At 47.7% G+C, this 23,329-nt stretch overlaps 1 protein-coding gene across 1 annotated transcript in view; it reads left to right on the top strand.

Moving 5' to 3' along the window:
* The window catches only part of NRP2 (neuropilin 2), a 57,496-nt gene that overhangs the window by 16,232 nt on the left and 17,935 nt on the right, over positions 1-23,329 (top strand). The window contains 9 exon segments of the mRNA XM_010016623.1: positions 1,277-1,421; positions 1,675-1,777; positions 1,779-2,016; positions 3,112-3,202; positions 3,205-3,240; positions 6,946-7,062; positions 9,608-9,760; positions 19,247-19,509; positions 21,348-21,444. Coding sequence (XP_010014925.1) covers positions 1,277-1,421; positions 1,675-1,777; positions 1,779-2,016; positions 3,112-3,202; positions 3,205-3,240; positions 6,946-7,062; positions 9,608-9,760; positions 19,247-19,509; positions 21,348-21,444 — 1,243 coding nt within the window.

Raw genomic sequence — 23,329 nt, 5'->3', positions numbered from 1 at the left:
CCCCCATCCTAGGCTGGATGGTGATGTGCAGAGGCAGCCCAGAGCTGGTTGTGGTGCTGCAAATGGCCACTGACCCTCTCTGCAAACACCTTCTGCGCTGGATCCTGGGAGAAGAGCAGTAACGTGCTGTCTGCAGGCCTAGACTGGTGGGATGCTTATAAAATACATCTTAACTGCTACTGAAGATGAGAGGTCAGGATACCTCACCCCTTTTTCTGTCCCAGATCACAGGGATTTGCAGCTGGATTGTTTGACTCTTGCCTTCAACAGATTGGTGCCAGAGATTACACTCTCCTGCTTCACTCTGAGATAAACTTAGTGGGAGCTCCTGTGCTTAGCACAGCATATGCAGGGTAGGAGCCTGCAGAAGAGCCCACCCAACATCTCAGTGAGGATGCAGCTCCTGGCTGAGACTGGAGGATGCTCTAGCCCTGTCCTGAGAGACTGCATGCTTGGAGGGAGAGCAGGCAATGCCTGCAGCCTTGGTCTGTGAGCTTTAGTGCTTTATGCTGGGGCACAGAAAGGGTTGAAAATTACTCCCAGGTTGGGTATTTCCTCTTTCCCCGCTATGGATCTGCAGCCTGAAACAGAAACACAAGTATCCAGTCCTTGTCCAGCCTATTAAAATGGGCAGAAGGGGTGGATTTAACATCCATCTGGTAGTTATTGATTACAGCCATCTGGTAAAGCAGCAGCCTTTTCATATCATGTCGGATCATAAACTCTCCTGAAAAGCTGTCTCTGTGTGGCAGGCTGAATGTGTGTAGAAGAAGCAGGGGCGAGGGGCTGGCTGGGACAGCAGCTTGTTGCCCCAGGCAGAGGAGGCATCCTTCCTGCTCTTGCTGCTGCTTGCACACAATGTGTCCTGGTGGTGCTCTGTGCAAGGATGTCTCAGGATATCAGCCCATTTACCCATGGAGAGGAGGCAAGATCTCACACACCATTCAGGGACATCTGGCCTTTTGCGTTGGAGCGGCCCTAGATTTGGGGGTGAGCTTAAAGCATCTGTGGCCTGATAGTCCAGTTTACTACGAGAGGCAGTGGGGCAGCAAGCTCCTGGGTCTCCTGCCTGATAGATGAGTCCATCCACCATGCTGTCCTGCCAGCACCTCAGCACTCCCTCCTTGCCCCTGGGTGCTTGCCCTGGCTGGAGGCTGGCTGTTCCCAGAAAGCCTCTCCTTGGTTTTCCCTGCTGAGATCATTTTGGCTGCTGATCTGGTTATTTCTTTCTGCCTGGAGAAGATGTAACCGTGTTTATGCCCCCTCTCTCTTGCAGACATTTCAGGCCAACGAGGATGCCACAGAGGTGGTTCTCAACAAGATCCACAGCCCGGTGCTCACACGCTTCGTGCGCATCCGTCCCCAGAGCTGGCACAACGGCATCGCCCTGAGGCTGGAGTTGTATGGCTGCCGCATCACTGGTGAGGGCCCCCTCCTCTCCTCAGCCTTCCTCTGTATCCCTCCAGCACCCTGTCCTGGGGTGCTGTCCCCACAGTTGTCATGGTTGCTTGGGGTGGTAACAGTGACACTGGGAGGCACCCATTCTAAGGCATGCACTTGGGGGACAGAAACCCAGGCCCTGGAGGTAAAGGGGAAGTGCTTAAACCTGCGGGGAAACCCACAAGCACTCCCTGGCAACTGCCCCAGCTGTTCATGCCCTTTCCTCTCCTGCAGATTCGCCCTGCTCCAACTTGCTGGGAATGCTTTCTGGCCTCATCCCTGACTCCCAGATTTCAGCCTCTTCCACCAGAGGCTACGACTGGTCTCCCAGCATGGCTCTCCAGCCGCTCAGGCTGGTTTCCTCGTGTCCCCCAAGCCCAGCCTGGGGAGGAGTGGCTGCAGGTGGACCTTGGTGTCCCGAAGAATGTCAAAGGCGTCATTATCCAGGGTGCTCGTGGAGGGGACAGCGTGACCACGACAGAGTCCCGCTCCTTTGTGAAGAAGTTTAAGGTGGCTTACAGCATGAATGGAAAGGACTGGGACTTCATCCAGGACCCCAAAACAATGCAAGCCAAGGTAGGCACTGCCTGGAGCAGCTGTAAAACGAGCTGTGTTTCTGGCTGTATTCAGTTTGCCTGATGTGGTCTTGGGAAACTGGCTGTGTCTCCCCAAAAGACACTCTGGGAGTTTGGGTTGTCACCATGAAATCCCAGGTTGTGTCCTCTGGTCCTGCTTCTCAGCTATGCTAGAGGCTGTAGTTCCACCTTGCACCAGGGATGGCAATTTTCCTTCATATTTTATTGTGGACCAGGCCTGGGGATGTGAACATCACCTTATGGTCCTCCCAGCTCCTGCAGATCAGAGCCCAAAAGGTTTTGTCTTCAATTCTGTTTGGCACTAACTAATTACGCATTTTAAGGGGAAAGGTGTTGCTCTTGTGGCTTGCACCCCTGGAAGAGGAAGATGAATCACAACTTCTCTTTGGAAAATCTGCTATGTCTAAAGTCCCTTTTGCCATACTGGCATGACCCTTAAATTCCCCATGTCACTGGAGTTCCCCATAATCTTTCCACTTAGCGGTCTGGGAGTTGCAGGGGGGTTGAGGAATAAACGAATTCTCTGCTACTGCCTGTTCTGTTTTTATGCAAACTCATCTGCTTCTGAAAATTTGGGTAAGTTTTAATTTTTTCTGATCCTACAAATGAGTCTTAGAAGGTCTGATGCTATCTATAGCCCTCTGCACAGGCTTGAGTTCGTACATGTAAGCTAAAAAGTGGCAGTACTTGGACTGTGAGGAAAACTGAGCATTCACACTATCCTAGAACATGCAGTAGCTTCTGTATTTGCCAAAGGACAAATGTGATCTTATTTATATGTGAAGTCAGTGGATATTTCCCAGGCTTCCCCTGCATGGCTTGGATCAGAATCCGACCCCTGGGTATAAAGCAGAGGCCAAGAGAGATTGTGAAAGTTTCTTAGAAACAGCCTGTCTGCTCCTCTTGAAACTGAGGAGGAACAGCCCAATATCTGCTTAGCTGTACTCAATGGCCTGGACTCAGACAGCTAAAATATTTCAAACTGGCTGTGTCCTGCCAGACCCAAATTACCAAGTCTGGTGGAGAGCATGTGGGATGCACACATCACCTGCCTTTTCTCTCTCTCTCTTGATAGCTTTTTGAAGGCAACATCCACTACGATATCCCTGAAGTCCGGAGGTTTGACCCTGTTCTTGCCCAGTACATCCGAGTGCACCCAGAGAGGTGGTTATGCGTCTGGAGGTACTGGGCTGTGACTGGACAGGTAGGAGCCCCTGCCTACTGCTCCATTGGGCACTAAAACAGCAATTTGCAAGTGTAAGGTTATTTCTCTCCCTGCTGTCCCACTCATGCCATGGCAAGGAGATAGCAGCCATGAAGGCAGGACCTGCAGTGTGGCCTGACCTCATCTTTTTACTTCTGCCTTAAAAAGAACTGGCCTTGATGCAAGATGTAGCAGCATTGTTTGGACCCCAATCCAAGCTTTCACACAGAACCACATACACGATTTGTTCCCAACTCCCTCCTTTCGTATCTTTCACAACGGGATGTTGTGTGAGCTTTTCCCAGTCTCTGTGTCAGATAACATTCGGGCTTTTTAATCCAAATGGACAAGACAAAAAGTAGGAAGAGAAGCAGAGGTGCACAAAAGGCATGCAGTGACCAGTACAGATATCTTGAGCTGCCACTGTAAGTCTTTGCTATAAAAACAACTGTCCCTCTCATTGAACCCCATGTGGAAATCCTTTTGCAGACAAAGTTGGGGATTTAACTCTACAATGTCTCTACAACATTCCCAGGAACAGGGAAGTTTGTTCACTTTTGTCCACCTATTTTTCACAGGTGGCCTTGCAGCCACCGTTGTTTTTAATACAGAGGTGAAAATTGTCTAGCACTCTCACTGGGATCGGTAGAGGTTGTGCCTCTGACTCTCTGAGGACCAATAGTGATTGATTACTCCATAGTTTCATCCCCAAAAGCTAAAAATGCACCCAACGGCTGATTGGGACTGATGCTAGTTTTTCAGTGCCAGAGGCTAGTTGACCTTTTTTAAAATCTATTTTATTTTTTAATAATCTGCTTAAATCTGAATCTGGTGTCCAGATGTCAGTGATAAAGAGGTAAGATTTCCATTTTATAAACACATCTGTAGAAGGAATTTTCTTGTAAGAACTCCCATTCTAGGAAGATTAAAAGACACAATGTTTTTTTTTCTACCCTTTTGTAGAGTCTTTACTACCCTCTGCTCCTCTGGTGTGCTGTGAGATGCATTACAAACAACAGCAAATCACACACAACACACCTACACACAATTACTAATGATCATTTGTCACCTTTGAAGTCAACGGCAAGTTCCCCCTGGACTGGGAATCCACTGTAGGTGATCTAAATTTTAAATCAAGATTAGATCTTAATTTAAATCTTACAACATCTTTGGGATGTTGTAGGAAAAGCAGGCACCATGGTTTTCATGCAAGCAGCAGGAGCCAAGGCTCCATGCAGAAGTGATCTCCATGCAGAAGTGATTGGGGAGCTCCCACATTGCTGCTTTCCACATTGCAGCTCCCAGGAGTCTCTGCTGCCAGATCTCTGCAGACCATTGCTGGCTGGTGCATCACAGTGCTGCATCACTGCCACAAAGGCAGGCAGTTGCACAGTACCTCCAACCATGTACGTGTCAGTCCCTCCATTGCATTCCTCCAAATTAGAGAAGAAGAGGGGCTTGGCATCCTCAACTTGTGCTATTTTTGGTCCAAATTTTCTTTTACAGCAATGTTCCCACTCAGTTTCAGTATCAGCAGCAACAGCCCATGTTTTTTCCAGGCAGGGTGCTTTATGGTCATTTCCCAGTCTGGCTAATCATTTGCACATTGTAATGTTTAAAACTCAACTGCCAAGTCATAAATATTCGTAGCTTTATTGATCTACAGGCATTCAGCTTTGTAATCAGAGCTGGGCTTGTAATCTTGTGGCTTCACCATGTTATAAAAAGCATTTATATCCCTGATGCAACCTGGGGAGCAGAGATAGCCCATGGCATTATCTGCATGCTAAATCCAGTTGTTGACAATGCCAAGATACAGCCCTCCTTTTCTGGGAGGACCCAGGCACATCACAGAACTGGATCCGAAAACCCAATTGCTCTTGCTTGGGAACAAGATAAAGAGATGGATTAAAACAAGCTGATTTAAATCATTTTCAAGTGAGGGCCTAAGCCTATGTTTACCCTGCCCAGCTGTTTCTTTTTCTTATCAGCAATGAAGCATCTTAATTACTGAGTCAAACAGGTAACTTAACAGCAACTGTGCTTACAAACTAGTTGGCTAGTAACTCAAAAATTGGGAAACAGGCAGTCAGCAATCGGCTTCTTTCAAAGACCTGCCAAAATTTTCCTTCTGAAGAGTGGAGATTGATGAATGTTCACTTGCAGCTGGTTTTCTCTCTTTTGAAGTTCCAAACATCTGGTTTCAATTGCTTAGTGACTTTGCATTTTGATCAGCAGTTACCACCAGTTGCAGAGACACTTGCAGAGCCAGGGAGAGAGAAAGCGAGCAAGCAAGACCTCTCTTTTTCACTTTCCATTTCACACATGATGTTGTCCTGCCTGCTATGTTCATTATCTCTTGTAACCATCATGTTGCGGCTCTGCCATGGTAACTGATTCTTCAAGATATATTTCTGCAGCTTGTCTAGGGCAATGCAACACTGTTGATTTATATCCACTCAGCATCTGTGTCCGTATGGGACTTGGCTTTCAAGGTCCTTCCACATTGTCACATTTCAGCTATAAATCTCAGTATACAAGAGCAACAACCCAAAAAAATTACAGCTTTTGATATGTTGCCTTCACCTGCTGCTCTTTCTTTTTCTTTCCTTTTTTATGACATTTTTCTGTGCCTGGCTGCTTGCAGTTTGCTTCTTTGTTGAATTTGGAGGTTTATGGGGTTTGTAACAAATTTGAACTTACTTACAAATTAAAAGACTTAGATGTTGTTTGGTGTTTTATCCTGAACAAAAGACAGCCACTGGGGAAAAAAAAATAGTAAAAAAAAAAACCCTGAGAGTTTATGTGCAACATGTTTAATAACAGGAAAATAAAAGGGCAGAAAGGAGCCTATGGAAAATATTCAATGTATTTAGCCATTTCCTCCCGCTTCTGGCTTTATTAAATGATATCCTGAAGGGTGCCAACAAAGAAACACAATCACACACAACTGAGCGAAGCAGCCTCTTTTTAAAAACGGAAAGAATCAAGCCTGCTGTACCCCAGTTAATGCACCCATAAAAGGAGAGCCTGCTGGAACCTAATGTCGTTTACTGTTGATCTTAATATCCTTCCCTTTCTTGCTTAAATTTCCCCTGACACCTGCTTGGAGGTTGTTTCACACAGGCTGCGTTGGAGAGAGGGAAATTGGACAGAGACCCTTTGAAAGCGTAGTCAGGAGCCCGGAGTGTGAAACCAGATGCTTTCTGCAGCGAGCCAGAGCGCACTAGGGGATCCTCGGGGTCCGTTTGTGGTTACATCATTTGTGGGTTTGAGTGACTTGTTTTGTAAATTGGCACAATTGGTGGGAATGTTGTGTGTGTTGTTTTTAATATGTCATGTGCCTTTCTGAAACAGAAAGGCGTTTTGCCTGTGATCTCTCTTACCCAGCAATGACAGCTAAGCGGATTGCCAACACCCGTATACATTAAAAAATTAAGAGGAAAAAGTAGCATGTATGTCTAGAGGAGAGCCTTGTCCAAAGGGAACTCTAAATCAAAGCAACTCCCATATGGAAACAGACGGTTCACTTGAAGTTCAAACTGTGCTGACATTTCTAGCACGTGGAAATTTCATGGTATTCTTGTTCTATCTCTTCCTGCCATTATAAAACATAAGAAAAAGATTTTTTGCTTTGTTTCCTCCTGCCTAGGCTTTTTGTACTGTCTATTGCAGATAGCATCTCTATTCCTTTTTTTTTTTCAGATGTAAAGCCCACTGCAGAGACACTGGTGCCCACTTTGAAGAGTGAAGAGACCACCACCCCATATCCAACTTATGAAGAAGCAACTGAGTGTGGTGATAGCTGTGGGGAAGAGGAGGGTATGTATCTGAACAGCACATCTTTATCTCAGTAGATGATGAGTTAAGAGCTAAGCAAATACTCTTATCTTCCCATTAGCTCCTATACATGGGGCTGATTCCTGGAAAGCTTAGAGTAATATTATTAGTGATAGGCCAAGATTTAAAAAAATCACAAACAAACCCTGCCAAAATCTGATAAGTTATATCAAGGAAGGATGCAAGAGGAAGAGATAGCAGCTAATTCAGTCCGTAGGGTACAAGACTTGAAGAGCTGCTCTCCCAGCCTCCTTACGTGACCTGAAGAAACTCACTTAGTGCCCTGTTTAGAACCATCTCCATTCCAGATCCCCTTGGCTGGGTGTCATAAATTCAGAATGTGATTCAGGGGAGAGATTCAGACTGCCTGGTATGTAGGGCTCTCTTTGCAGTGGTCACAACTGTGGGAGTAAATCACAACATGTAGAGAAGGCTGATGTCCTGAATATCTATATGTTAAGGATCATCTTCCCTAATAATAGCTGTTTAAAATTCAGGAGGACAGTCTGGGCTCCTTGTGCAGGCAGCAGAGAGAGGGGAACACTAACTTCAGGCAGGAGACTGTCCTCTCAGCCTTAGATGGCCATCAGATATATGGGAATGGCTTGGTATCTGTGGTGCTTGTCTGCCTTTTATGACTATAGAAGAGGCTGAATGTTAGTTTAGACTACATGCTAAGAGCCAATGCTGGGGAAAACTGATCTTCTCTGCCTCAGATTCCTGCCTGTAGAAGCAGACATTATATTCTTCCGCTCCTTGTAAGGGGGTTGTGACCATCTAAAGCTTGTGAAATGTGCAGATTAAGGGGAGAGGGCTTAGCAGAGCTGTGCAGGGTTAGATGTACAGTGCATTGTGTAGGGGGTGCATGCCCCTGGGCAGGACAGCAGAGCCTGGGCCTCAGCACTGGGCCTGGGGCATTTACACTGGGACTTCAACAAGAAATCTCATGAGGAAAGGCTATCCTTTGAGATAACTCCTAGGACTTCTGTCGTTTCAGCTTCCAGTCCCAGAGAAAAAAAAAAAAAAAAGGTTTTTAAATAAATAAATTTTTAAAAGGATGATAATTGGCTTTTTCACATGTCCCATCAGGATTCTGCTGTAGTTCAGTTCTGGAAATGCAAGTTACAGAAGTAGCTTAAAGGGCCTGATTCTTGTTGCTTTGCCTCAGTAATAAGCCTATGCAACCCTGCTACCATTGAGGCACTTGGGAAACTGCCAAGAGGATATTTAGGCCAGTAATATTTTCTGCAACAACATGATTCCTGGGCGCAGTCCAGGGCAAGAGAGCGAGTAGAGTATGCCGTGGAGCGTGGAACCAGCCTCCCCATCAGCTTCCCTTAGATTTAGCAACAATTTTCATTCTCATACTCCATAAACAATGAATGTGTTTCTCTGGACAATCAGATTTATGACAGCCAAACAGAAACAATGCTTCTCTCCAGGGTATGAGATTAGATTGGAATAAAAGGATCCATGATCTCCATTGTTTTATTTCAGAGTTGGAGCATGTGAAGAAAGCCCTCTGCTCCTCACAGCAAAGTTCCCCTGATGCCTATCTCTTGAGTCACTCACCTCCTTCTGGCTACCACTCACGATGTGGGCACTGTGATTTAAAACTTCCTGTTTGCTCAGGAAAAACCCAGCCTGTAATTGGGCTGTGACATGCATGTCTACTGAGTGCTTGGAATGATCTCAGACCGTTTCTGTGCCTTATGGCTTCTTCCCCAACCAAAGGAGCTAGCAGCTGCCTCGCTGATACATGCAGCCCTTGGCATGTGCCCTCCTGCCTACAGACCTGTCTGTGCAGGAAGGCTGTCCAGAGCTTTTAAAGCTATTGACACTGGGGAATTAGTTCTGCTCCTGTTTCACAGATGAAAAGTTAAATGACTTCCCCAAAGACCATGTACTGAGTCCATAGTGGAGCTAGAAATAGAGGCTGGCTTCTTTCACTCAGAATCCAAAACCTTGAGCTCATGGTGGCCTCACATTTCCCCTGGTGGCATTTCCACAAGAAGGTAGGAAGTGGTGAGTGACAGCTCACCACGTTGACAGACAGCTCCTGTCTGGTGCAAGTGGCTAGATCTGTCACTCAGGAGCTGGGTTTTTGGAGCACTTGAGATTCTCTTTTTGGCGCCAAAGCAGGAACTGATGAGCACAGGGCACTCAGGAAGCACTCTTCCCTGACATTTAAGAAGGCATTTAATATTTGACCGCTCTAGGGGATGAAGAGAAGGTGCTGATTAGAGTCTGGAAGCGTTTGGTACTTGCTTTTATATTTGCTTAGTTTGGTGGATTAGCCACAGGACGTGGGGTGAGCATTTTGATGATGCAGAACTTAAGGCTGATCCCTGGAGCTGACGAAATGTGAGATAGGTTAAAAGCATCAGTGTGAATAAGATTTCATGCTTTCTTCAGTATTTATGGCTTGCAAGCTATTTTAGTTTTGGGTTGTTTTTTTAATAGCAGCTCTTCATGGGTAGGTCATTTTTTAATCCAACTTTATTTTGCTTCTATTTCTTTTTATAAGATTTCCACCTCCCTGCAAACTTCAACTGCAATTTTGATCTTCCTGAAGACCTCTGTGGTTGGTCACATGACTTGGCAACGGGTTATACGTGGTCTTTACAGCCTACAAGCACTTGGACTGGCAACTCTGAACCAAGCCCTGAGACTGTGCCTGGTAAGATGATTAATATCAAAGCAGGGAAGAGGGAGCTAATGGGGCTTTTTCCATCTGAACAGTATGACTGATTATTGCACAGCTATCAAGAGTTGTGAAGGCTGTGCAGAGCTGAACATTTTCTTTTGTGAAGCTTTCAGATTCCTTGCTATATGGTTCATGACTTATTTATAGGAGTGTGACCACTGGCGCTGAATTATACTTACTATCCTCTTGAGATAGTCTTGAGTCAGACACTGGGCTTTGAATCCCCTGTGACTGTGAAGGTTAGCCTGGGCTTTGTTCCACATAGGACCCAAGGCTTTTTCCCCAGAATGCATTTCCTCTTTCGTTAGAGATACATTTCTTCCTCCCATATGTTGCTCGGATTGCTTATAGTCTTCAGCTATTCTGTACTCTGGGCTTGCATAGGCTGGATTTCAGCCTTCTCCAAGTGAAGGATGAGCTAAGCCCTAAAAATGCTGTAATACGCCAGCTTCTTGCTGTTTGACTTTTGCTCTTTTTTTCTTCTGTACTTTGGAAGCAGAAGATTTGCCTAATTTATGGCGGACCTCACTGAGATGTGCTGGCATGGGTTGGAAGGGAGCCTGCCTTTGGCAGTGTGGCTGATAGATCAAGTTCTTCAGCTTCACGTTTTGGAACTCACCTTGGGACTAGTGCCCTTTCTTTACCTGCACTGACTTTGTGGCACGGGTGGCACGAAGAACATTTCCCAGTTTCCTTGTAACAGTAGGCTGTGTCACCACAGCATCACTTCACTATCAGTCATTGCTTATGAAACTCAAGGCTCCCCCAAGGAGAGCTGGCTGCTCTTACCTATCTTCAGCTCTGCCCCGATGCCTGTTGACTCCAGCGTCTGCATGCCATGTGCCCAGGGAGGCATGAAATGCTGTGGGCTCCTCTGTGCCCTCCCCCAGTAAGGCTGAGTCTTGAGAGGAAAACGTGCAGGCGAACCTGTTAGCCACCTGGCAGAGGCGCTGGCCAGATTGGCAGTGCCGCCAGCCAGTTGGAAAGCTGTGCAGCCAACACCTGGTAGGCAGTGCTAAAGAGGAAAATATGTATTCCAGAAACATATGGGAAGAGGAGAATCTGCTACATCTCCACACACAAATCACCCCCACACAAATGCACACATCATTTCTTTCTTCGGCTCCTGAGGTGCTCGGCATTTTTCTAAGAGACATGGTAATGCTGTAAGTGAAGCCTATATGGACATCTGACAAATTCTTTGGCGTGACACAGGGACACAGTGTCTGCTATGGAGAAAAATATTTTCATATTTCAAGTGTTTATCTCTTCAGCATTTGAGTGCTTTAGAAGATTAATATCTGGAGCTCAGTGGAGCCTCAGGCAACAGGAGAGAACACTTACAGCCAGGCCCAGACTTAATAACCCTCCCCATCTCATTCGCTGTAATAATGTTTAATTAATATAAGCCTCCTGCAAGTAGGATAAAAATTACTTATTTTTATAACTCAGACTCAATTTTTCATTTCATTTCCTCTCCCCTGAGTCTCCCTACAATTAGCTGGCCACAGTTTCTTAGAAGACTGTGTACGTGCGCATGTGTATGCACAGCCCAGGAGAGGCTAGTGCTGCCTCAGACAGCTCAGCATGCAGTTCTGGTTTTTACCCTTCTTAAACCCTTTCTTCTCTTTCCTAGTTAGTTATGAATTGCAAAACCTCATCACTGCAGCTGGGGAACATTTTCCTACTGAGTTCAGTGATCTAGTTTTGTGCCGGGTCTCTCTCACAGTGCTGTGCTGAGCTGGACACTGAAGCACCGATGAGGTTGAGGCAGGCACTGAGCTCAGCCCTACCTGGCAAGTCACAGGCTGTATGGGCAGAGGAAGAGGAGGAGGTAGCAGCTCCAGGGGGCTGAAGTAACTCGCCCATGGTGGTGGAAGAAGTCAGCAGCAGACACCAGCACAGGCTAAAGGATGGCTGTTGGCACTGCCATGCTGCAGCCTTGCCCACACAGAACAGGGCTGCAGAAGGGCTGACATGCAAAGGCATCACTGCTGCGCCTCGCTTTGGTCTGCTCTTAGAAATTAAGGAGATGTGACACAAAAGGAAACAACTATTTGCTTTTTTCCTCCCCACACAGCTTTTAAAAGCAACTTGAGAAACATGAAAAAGAGGCAATGCCAGCCCCTCGGCAGGGACAGAATCGAAGCATTGTTCGGTTCACACTCCCCCATTCTTCCCCTGCCTTTCCCTCGCACTCCCTCCAGCACTTTGTTTCTACTTAGAAAATACATCCTCAGACTCCAGGGAGCAAAGTATGAAAAGCCCTTGTTCAGGGTGGTCTTTTCTTGTGAATTCCCCACCCTGGGGTGAGCAGTTGGGTGAAGGAGAGCAGCTGTGCTTGGTTTAGGGGCAGGGCAAAAGCTAACGGGAACTCAAAGCTGCTGGAGCCCAATTTACTCTGATTTAAAGGTGCTGGCCTGGGCTAGAGGCCGTGGCTGCTCCATGGTAGCAAGGAAATGTGCTGTGCCTTTAAGAGCCATGTGGGAGGTGTTTCTATTTCTTCTGAAAATGGCAAAACAAAAATTGAAATTAAAAGGGGAAAAAAAAAATAATAATGAAAGGAGGAGCCTGGCTCAGTCTGCATGAGAGAAAGGGGGGAGGAAATGACCATGGTGAAATATCCTCTGTGAGGCACTTGATTAGAAAAGTCTGCTGAGAGTCAGGCCTGAATTCCTCAGATATCTCCCAATTTCATTTTATGCGCTGCATGCAATTCCTCCTCATCTCTGGCATGGCGAACTTCTCGAGACTGACAAGACACCCACTGCTCTCATTCCACTATTTTTATTTCCAAGATACTCTTTCAGGCAGCTCTGCATTTCTTTTTTTAGCCCTGTGTTCCTTGGGCTCTTCACACCACGTCCTCTCCTGCAGGCTCCCGTTACATGTCTGGGTACCCCGCTGGTGTACGTGGACCAAAAGTGCTCAACTCAGCATAAACCCAGCATGGTTCCAGCTGTTACCCCGCTTTTTGCAAGCCTAGAAAATACTGTTGCTCCCTTTTCCATGCCCCCACAAGATTGCCAGGATTTTTCCCTCTGTGGATTTTCAGATGCTTCCCGTCTGTAGAAAGATTCCCCTTAACTGCACCTAGCACACTTCAAGGAGCAACAAGTTCAGGTTTCAATGAAGCTTCATCCCTGCATCCTGCTGCACGCAGTGGCAATGTGCCACTGGTGTCAAGACAGAGGTCTTAAGACCTGAAAATAAATCTGGGTTGGCAAGTTGAGCACCACAACTCTTCACCGGGGTCTTGATCCTGAAGGGTGTAAAAACCCTGGCTCATATCTTTAGCTGGTAGGTGCGTCTGCATTGTTTTCACTGATGCTACGCTACTAGGACAGCACTGCAAAGCTGAAATTGCTGGTTTGCCCATTTTTCCCCCCCTCCCCTTTTCTTGTAGTCATTAAGTAAATACCCTGTGGTCCTAGGAGAGCACTGTGAGGTTGCACCTCTACCACACACTGCTTCTTGATCGGGTGAGCACGGTGACAGGGTCAGGGCTCTGGCATCATTGTGAACCTTGTGTTGTTTGGATGTTGGCAGCTGTACATGCACGCAGAAAAGGAAGCAGTTTTAACCTTGCAGCTCTCCTGACCACATGACTCTTGGGCTGGGCTTCAAAACCCACCGAGAGCTTCTGCTGTGGGCCATGGCCTCGCTGGCTTTGAGGGTCAGGAATGCTGCTCATTCGGGTTGCAGGCGCTGCAGGGAAAGGTTTATTTGTTTCAAAGCGTTTCCAGCAGAGGAATGTTTGTAGTGCTCTGAATTTCGTAAGACCTTATTTTTTAAGGAAAACAAATGTTGAGCTGTTTTTACACTGATGGTAACCCTTTACCATTCCGGTGTTTTTCCTGTGGGATCTTTAAAAGGGAAAGTTTCATATTTTTCCTGCCATTCATGAGAATTTCTGCTTAAAGGCCTTGATCCTACTCTGTCCAAACCAGCAGAAAGGTTTTCATGCTGTTAATGGAGCAGGATTGGACTGAACTGGGTCTGCACTTACTCTCATGAGACTTACTCTTAGAGCTTGTGCCTTGGGGACACATTTTGACCCCTAGGGTCAATCCTGCCTCTTTTGAAGTAGGAGGGAGCTTTGCATATGGGGTGGTGTGAAAGTCAAGAACTTCTGTGCAGTGAGTGAGCAGCTGCACGCTGTGGGAAGGAGACCACATACCCAGCAATCTGCACCACACCACATGCGTGGCTGGGACTGCCTCTCGGCAAAGCTGTACATGGCTCTCCTGACCGTGGTTTGCACAGTGGAGGAACAGCAAACCTTAAAGTCATTCATGCCTTGGCTGCCTGCAGCATGGTGGAGCTGAGATGCCCCAGTACCCAAATCCAGGGAAGTCTGCTGAACATTGGCTGGGCTTTGCAAGTGCCCTGGCTGCAGGGTAGGGCCAGGATGTGACCAGGATGTGGCCATCCTCATGCCCATACTGTCTGTTATGAGCGAAGGTGCATGGCCCCAGTCTATCCCTGCATTGCCAGCAAAGCTCCCACTCGCTGGGGCTGGGCTGTAGGCAGAGAGTCACTTTTTGGACCCAAACACGAGTGACACACACTGCCTATAAAACCCGGCTGGAATGCTCTCTGCAAAGCAAGATACTGTCTCGCAGATCTTAGCATGTGCATCACTCCATCGCTTCACAGCAGTGACTTAGCAGCCTGTGAGTCACGGAGCCTGGCTCAGGAAAGCATGTGTGCACACGAGCAAGCCGCGGTGCGCGCTGGAAGCACTGCCTCGGTTAATGCCGCTAATTGTCCATGCAAGATGCTGGGTGCGGGTGGGTCTGCGCACACCCTTTCATGTAGGGGCATGCAGGGTGCCCGCCGGGCTGGCGGTGGATGCGGCGCAGTGGCAAGAAGCTCACTTAGCACAAATGTCAGGCTCTAATTGGCATTTGGTTTGTCAGGGACACTGTGCCCTCCCTGCACTCCCGGGGGGAGGCAGTAGGACTCACGACTGTGCCACGCTGTTGAGGATGTGAGGCTTAATTAAGAGAGAGGATGTAATGGCTCGTCCATTAGAAAGGCTCCGGAGAGCAAGCTGGGGGCTTGGTTCTGGGCAGGTGTGGGGTTTTATGCCTTTTCACAGACTGATTTAGAGAGTGAAATGGCAAGGACTTGGCAGGCTAATTAACACATAATCAAAATCGAGGGGATTTTCCAGCAGATGCAGTGATCTAGTTAATATAAATATTAGTTCTACGGGGGATTGATTTCCCTTCATAAATGAAAGTCTGTCATTGAGGAGAGGCCTGTCACTGAAATTATTGTGGCAGCCTTTTGAGGTGAATTTGCATGACTTGCCAAAAAATTAAAAATATAATAACTATCCAATTTCAATCTGCATATTCATGCAGCTGCCATCCCCCTGCTACCAGAGCATCCTGTAGTCGTGAGGGGATCTGAGCTGATCCACACCCAGGGAAAGGCAAGGGCTGATGAACCTCCAGGTCACATGCTCCAGAATGGCAGGATCAGGCCCTGCTTGGTCCTGACACAGCATGGTTGGGGTGGCATTTGGGACTGTGCGGGCAGCAGAGAGGGCCCAGGGCAGAGGTGTCACCTATGGGATTTGGTAGACAGGAGGTGGCTGCCACTGGGGTGTGGTGCTGCCACTAAAACACGCCATGAAACAAACTCTGCTATGAAGAAGAGTGCAGTGACATAAGTGAAGACAGCTCAGTGTGGGTCCTCCATAGGAGCAGCAGCAGCTGTAACTCAATGATAGCCGGTGAGGGGGAGATGCAAGGGGGAATCTCAGTAATTACTTGTGTACATCGTGCCCGACATGTTTTGCTGGAAGACCTCCAGATGTGCTGCTGAGATCGATGAGGGAAGGTGCTTTTCTTCGGAGAGGAGTTGAGCCATGCAGGATCCAAGCATAGGCAGGCTGACCTTGCAGAGAGGGCATCTGCCATAGCTCATGCTTGCAGCCTGACCCAGACCACAAGGCTTCATCCCCCACTGCCCCTAATGTCCTCTCAGATGGCTTGCTAGCAGGAGGGTAAGGGTATGCCAAGAGGAAACCACATTGGCCAGATGGTTTGTTTGCAGAGCCCGGCTGGTGATTTATCTGTGACTCGCTGCCATGCACATACAAGTGACTCTGCCATCATCTGGCTGGGGTGGTTGTGTGTTCACGCTCCTCTGGCTCTCCTACATCCAGATGATCCTATAAATCTTCCATGAGATTTATGCCATAGCATCAGTTGCAAGAACAGTGGTAGGTTAAAATGCCTGAGGCAGGTTTGTCCTGCCTTTTTTGAGCCAGCACTTTGAACTGCCAGTGCCAGTTCGGTGGGGGATGTAGCTGCAGTGTTATCTAGAATAGAGGCTGCAAAGCAAAGTTCTGGGAAAGAGATTAAAATGTATTTCTGATCCTGGAAGAATTGATCAGCTCATCATTGCAAGGCTCCCTTCAAGTGTTTTAGTAGGGGAAATCAGCTTTTCAGGTACTTTCCGTGCCAAACACTTCCATTTACTGTATCAAACAGAGCAGCTACTGGAACAACCAGGCTCCCACATGCTGTTCCAACAATTAGCTCCACAGTGCCCTTGTTCAGTCAGTCTCAGCAAATTTGCAGGGCTTTTCAGAAGGTCCAGCTAGCCATTAGAGTGATCCAGCCAGTTCATCTTCAAATGATGCAGAAAGACATGTCTACTTGCACTCAAGTTCTCCACTCCAGAAACTGGTACTAGGAACGGGAGCATGTGGTGCCCAAACCTTCACTGCTACTTGCAGGGGAGCAGCTGGGTTCGTCACCTGAAGACAGCCTCCCACAGCCCTTGGGAGTGTCGGTAGGTCCTGGAGAGCTCTGTGGGCCCCAGCAAGCCCTGGGAAGGGAGCACAGGAGATGCAGGACATGGCAGGGCTCCTGTGGCTCTGAAAGATACTGTGCGATTGAGGGGGGATCGGTTTTGACTGCAGTTAGGAGTTTCTCTGTCATCACAGCCTGATAGGAGTGGGAACAAACGTCGGTGCCATCCCTGGTGGCTCAGAGGCACAAAAGCTCTTTTCCTGAAGTGGCAGAGGCAACACCACTGGGTACCAGCAGCTCCCAGTGAGAGGCGATGATTGTGGGGCATGTCCAGCTGCACAATAAACACAGTCCCCTGTGGTCATCTGAGTGCTTTGGGTGGATCCAGGGATGGCTCACATCCTGCACTCAGGCAGGCTGCCTAAATACTGGCACCCAAGGTCGGTCTGGAACTTTGTGGATCTGGATTTGATTATTCTTGAGCCTGGGTGGTGCTTTTATTAAAGATTTGCCTGTGAGACCATTTCAGCTGTGAGATAATTGTACGATCACAGTCTGATTTGCTCTTCCACCTTGTTTGTTGTTGCTGCTTTTTTCTTGAAGAGGCTTGTACTGAATTACAAAAAGAGGATTTTAATTCAGGAGACCTTGATGACTTATTATGCCTTATCGCTCCTTAAGCATGGAGTACAGCTTGTTCTTTTTTTTTTTCCTTCCTCCACTTGTTTATCTCCCACATCTCCTCCACCACTACCACTCTGAGGTAAATCACAAGAACACTCCTCCATTAGAGAACGGCATGGTACTTTTTCAAGTGGTTCACTCAAGCAGGAGTGGGAAAACACGCTTTCATCTCTTTTTCTGCTACTGCTTGTTGGCATAGTGCCAAGTGGCCCAGGTACATAGGGATAGGTGCTGGAAAATACTGCTGGAAAATGTTGCTCTTTCTTTTTGTGGCCGGTCAGAGACAGATTTGTCCTTCACACAGCACAATCACTGAAAGTTCATATGGAGTGGATACACTTCTGAAACATCTTGGTCATACATCCCAGGAGTAGAGTGATGGCAAATCTTGCTGCTGTCCTGTCCTAAATTTATCTTAGAAAGCTGTATAGCTCATGGTGGTTGGTTTCAGCCCAGCTCTCTGGCAGTGACAAACTTGAGGCAGGGCCACCGGCTGTGCAACCACTGATACACTTCCCTTGGTCTGGGATGTTACAGGACTGCTGAGCGGCAGCGAGGTCAGCTGCTGTTTTCTGGGTGGCACCTGTCTTTCCATGCTCAGGAGCTCTAAATTCAGGTCTCTGGTCTGGGTGGTTTGGATGCACTTTGCAAAATTCTCAGGTCAGACACTGCTCATCTGCCATTGCTGTGGGCACTGAAGCCACAGAGGGAGCAGGGCAAGCAGGAGGCAAACTGCTGCTCAGAGCTTTGTCCATCAAGCGCAGCAGGCTAAGATGTGAGGAAAGGAAGTGACAGACCCTTAGGTGTGGTCCTGGGGCAGACATACCCCTCATTGGCTACAGGAGAATTGACATGAAGCACCAGTGACATTTGCTGACTGTGTAGCAAGAGAAGCACATTCATGCCTTTGTTGAGTGAAATGCAGAATACAGCAGTATCTTGCTGGCCTGTCTCTGTTGCCTAGTACTGCAGGCACTGCAGATGGAGCAACCCCAGGGACTCCAGCTGGCCATTGGACATGATGGAGGGGACAGGTAAGGATCACATCAGCTAGACGCTTGGCTTTCAGTCTGTGCTAAGGGACTTCAGGCATTCAAGCTGAAAATGGGAAACTCCTTGAGGAGGCTTCTCATTGGAGAGGGCTGGAAACCACTCATTCCTGCCCAGGGATTTGTGTCTATCGGCTTTTGCTGCTATTGGTATTCATATCAAGTATCTCCAGTTCCAGTCTCAGCCTTGAACTTCTCCTGAGATATCAAACGTACTGAATCTCCTCCCTGAGGACTGACAAAAAGCATGGCACAATTTAATGTAATATTAAAGCAAGTGAATCCCTGCAGTATGTATTTCAGCTACCTTCAAGTTTGCAGCTACCCAGTTGTCACCTGTGTACTTCACTTGGGACCACGTTCTTCCTCTGTGCTCTGCTTTAGGGGCTGTTTTGCTAGACTACACAAAAACTGAGAGCCAGGCTTTCATTTTGTCGTGCATATCCTTAAAATTGTCAGCTAGATCCTGATTGTGGAGTATTTACTGCTGGGGATGAAAAGAGGCAGGATGAACACAGCTTGAGATCGCCATCCCAAGATGAGTTTTCAGTGCCGGCAGTTAGAAAAACCCACCTCAGGCTTGTTCACTGAGCGAGCTCCCAGCAGAATAAATACACCCCCCTGCCAATGTCATTATTATGGCACTGCTTCTTCTGACAATAACTACTCTTTAATTTCTCCTAATTATGTCGCTCTTCAGCTTACTGCTTTCTGGTGTTGCTGTTGGTCTCCTACTGGGACAGACACCCTGGTGAGGGAAGCATGCTCCTCGATGCCCTGCCCGGGGCGCAGCAGTGGCACAACTTGCTGTGCACACAGTAGATGCCAGCGTGAGACACCATTCCTGCAGGCATGGGTGTGAGAGTGCTGCCAAAGCTACCTGGCAGGAGGTGAGACACTTGTTGCAAGTGGCCACAGAAAATAATATAATGGCATTTTCCTCTTTGTACCAGATGGCAAGAATTACCTGCAGCTGCAGAGCAGTGGAAGGAGGGAAAGCCAGCGAGCCCGGCTCATCAGCCCCACCATCTATCTGCCCCGGAGTGCTGTCTGCATGGTCTTCCAGTACCAGGCATGGGGCAGCAATGGAGTGATGCTACGGGTCTGGCGGGAAGCCAGCCAGGAGCACAAGGCGCTGTGGGTCATCATGGAGGACCAAGGGGAGGAGTGGAGGGAAGGCCGCATCATCTTGCCAAGCTACGACATGGAGTACCGGGTAAGATGCTCAGGGAAAGGTGTCTTGGACCAGGCAGGCATCTCCAGCATCTTTATTTCAGTGTTTCAGAGCCAGGGCCCATTCATCATTAGGGAATGTGGCTGTTTTCATTATGTTTCTCAAGTTACCATAGTAACTAAACGACACTGTTTGTTATTCAGAGAGTGCCTGTCTTCTGCACAGACTTGGGCCTTTGTTCAGCCTGTTGCCTTTTATATTCCTCAAGTCTCCCACTTTGCAAATATTTCCTTTCTTTTTTTGTTTCAATTTGTTCTGTGTATTTCCCACCCTCCCAGCTGATGGTCATCAGATAGTCTGACCAGAGGCACAGCTCCAGGGAGCAAACCCAAACCCTGCAGCCAGGAGAAGTGGGTAGCTGGGAGGGAGCATGGCCAGCTCTTAACGGTAGGCAGCAAACAGCCCTTCCCCAGCCTCCGTGAATCCATTTCTCAGATACCTTATTAGACCAGATCAGAGAGCTGGGTGCAGCGCTGTCAGGAGATCAGTGGAAGGGAAGGGGTGAACTGGAGGGAGCTGTGCTGCTTGCTTGCAGCCGCCTGAGTCCCTCTGGCACGGCTGTGCCAGCACCCCATGGAGAGGCTGCTGCTTCCAGGAGTGCCTTTGGCATGGTTAGCCCTTCCGGGCAGCGTGCCGTTTGCTGGGGAGCCTGGACTACTGTTGTCACTGCTAATGAGCATCAGCACGGCATCCAGCACCCTCTGAAGCAGAAGGAAACACTTTCAGGCTTGAGGTAGCACTTCAATGACCACCCCTGCAGGGAGCCTTGCTCCAGCCAGCTTCCAGCCCTGACCCTGACCCGGGGAGCTGCTGCTGTCAGGACGTTGACCCCTTCAAGCTGCTGCCTCCCATGTGGGTTGATGACTTGAGCTTGGGACCAACAGCTCTAACACTCTGTATCCTGCATAGTCAGATACTGATAGGGAGGTGTCCTGGGCTGCTCAGGCATCCCAGATGGAAGGGGTCACCTAGTATGGGGGAGGAGGTTCGCGAAATACATAGCCCTAGGAAATTATTTGGACCCTCGAGAGTAGGCATGGAGATATACAGCAAAAGCTTTGCACTGGAGCTGTATGACTAGCTTGCACATGTATGTTTGGCTTTTTAATAAAATACCAGTAAACACAATATGCCTACAGATAAGAATGATGGGCACTGGCTGACTAGTTTGTGCATTAAATGTGAATATGCCAGCATTAGCTAAATAACAGCATCATTATGTAAATATGCGAGTCTCTCCACTCAGCAGTTCTTAGAGCTAACGACTCTATTTATTTTTGTAAATATATTTTGCCTGTGATTAAGTAGGAATAAATTGACCCTTCTCCTCTAACATTTCAATACTTCTTATGTAATATTAATGGGAACAACACTTTATAGTTAATGTAGTCGTGCATTTTGCGTCCTTCCCTTCCTTTTTCTGATCATAGTCCAGTTAATACCACGGGCCAAATCTGCTGCTGCTCTAAGTCAGTGTTATGCGCCACTTGCATCATTTGTGCAATAGCCAGGGGGTGGCCTGCAATGCAGATCATAGATTCACTGAGTCTCTGTTCCATGCAAGGGGCATTTAACTGCATAAATTGCAAGCCAGGTGCTGCCAGGCCAGGTTACGATCTCTCTGCAGAACCTATCCCTGCAGAGCAGCTTTCCCTGGGGAAAGGGTGGCAGAGGCAGGGCAAGGAAGTAGATCTAGTCTCAGGTCATCTGCAGGTGTGCAGGGAAAGCCAGGAGCAGGTTTCCTGCCCTTTCCCTCAGGAGTAGCAGCCACTCTGTGCCTCCCAGCTTAGCACTGACATTTCTGTTCTGGTTTCTCACAGATTGTGTTTGAGGGATTTATACGCAGTGGTTACTCGGGAGAGCTCGCCCTCGATGACATCCGGCTGGGGACCGACATCCCGCTGGAGAACTGCATGGGTACGTGCTGCATCCGGCCACAGGGGCCAGGGGTGGCTGGGGGGGCTGAAGAGCCTTCCCGTGCAGGCTCCATGGGCCACCTCTCCCCTGCTTTGGTACTGGAATTTCTGGATCTCAGCTGGGACTTTGCTTGCTCATGAAAGAAATGAGGGGGACTCAGTCTCTGTGGGACGGGGGATGTTGGTGCGAGAGGCAAGAAGCACATGCCGCTGCCACGCAAAGCTGGAAGAGCAGTTGAGGGTTACCGAGGACTATTCTACGTGATAAGGGCATACACCACATTTAAAAGGGACGTGCTGAACAAAAGAAACCAGCTGTCAGTATTACACGCTTAGAGGGGGCAAAGAGTTCAAAAGGAATCTTCTCTAATAAGAAAGAAAATAGCAGAGGGGTTTTACAGTAATGTTAACAGAGCAACAAAAGAAATTTTTGTCCTAGAATTCACCGAACCAGGCCAAAAGCCAGGTGGGTTCATTCAATGTGAAAGAGAGGACTTTAAAATATTAAAAAAAAAAAAAAGAGCAAAAAACGTGTGTTTTAGCAGTTTGCTGGTGGAGCCGTTGATCTACCCTGTTCCTCTAACTGGCATATTCATCCATGCACTCCAATGGCTCTGGTCACCATCTAGCTTGGATGTGGATTCAGAGCCATCCCAGTTGAGCATGGGACCAGCAGTATTCCATCAGTGAGATCTGCGCTGAGAGCTGCCCACAGTAGCAAGGCCCTATACTTCTGCGTGACCTGGGAGAGGCAAGTTGCAGTGTTAAACACCCGCAAAGTGTCTGACCCATCCTGAAGTCAGTGAAAAAAGTCAGGGAGAGCAGAGTCTCTCTCCCCTTTGGGTTTTGAAAGGCCCCATTCAGTGAAGCTCCTCTGCCCCACCAGGGGAGGGGAGGATCCCAGTGCCTCCTAACCCAAGAGGAACAGATGCTCTTTTCCAAGGGTTGTATCTCAGGCAAGGAGGTACAAGACAAATCGTGCCTGGCAAGGGCAGGTCGCATCTCTTGCCACCCTGTGCAGGCAGGTGATGGTGAAGATGGTGCAGGAACCAGTATTAATAATAGAACAAAGGACCAGGACTGCCCCAGAGATGCTCTTGAGCACCGTCAGTCCCAGGTTCTTTGATGCTTTGAACTCTGTTGGTCTCCCATCTGCCAAAGGAGCTAATGTTCCATATGTCAAATTCCCTGTATTTAAGATTTGACAGTGGTGTTTTAATCCCTTGCCTTCTGCGGCATTAAAGAGAAGCAAGACTGGTGATTAACACTAATAACATTTCCTATCTACCTTCTTTTGAGCTCAGCAGTTCACCTAGCTCCAGTGCTTCTGTATCTTGGGCCTCATGAACCTAAAGCTTAACATTTTGTCGTGGTTTAAGCCACAAAAGCATTAGTAAATTATAAAGTTTCAAGCATTGCCAGCCCTAAAAATAACACCAAACTGCTGCGCAAAATTATTTATCCCATTCCAGAAAGTTGAATAGGAATCTTAAAGCCCATAAGGATAGTTTGTTTCACATCATTTCTAACAAAGGGCTCCCACTGCAAACTTTAATATAACTCATGGGTCATTTCCAATGTAACCAAAATAATAATGAAACGGTAGAGATACAGTGCTACTCCCTCTCTCTCAGAGCCATGAGAATAGCTGACTTCAGCACAGGCTACTACTGTTTTTTCAGATCTAATCCTGGGACGTAATCTGATTCCTTTTTAGCGTGAAAGAACGCTAATAAGTCACAATAATTTTTTCCTCTAACAAATGTGTCATTCGAATTCTGAACTTGAGTGATGATTTCATAGCACTCAGTAGAGCCAGGGTCTGCTTCTGTGACTCACAGGCATAATGCAGAAGTAATCTAAAAATAATCAGAAGTCTATTACTT

Source organism: Nestor notabilis, unplaced genomic scaffold (genome assembly GCF_000696875.1).
Source record: "Nestor notabilis isolate BGI_N333 unplaced genomic scaffold, ASM69687v1 scaffold20830, whole genome shotgun sequence".
Classification (NCBI taxonomy): Eukaryota; Metazoa; Chordata; class Aves; order Psittaciformes; family Psittacidae; genus Nestor; species Nestor notabilis.
The sequence above is the reverse complement of the archived record's forward strand: the minus strand, read 5'-3'. Positions and strand labels throughout refer to the sequence as shown.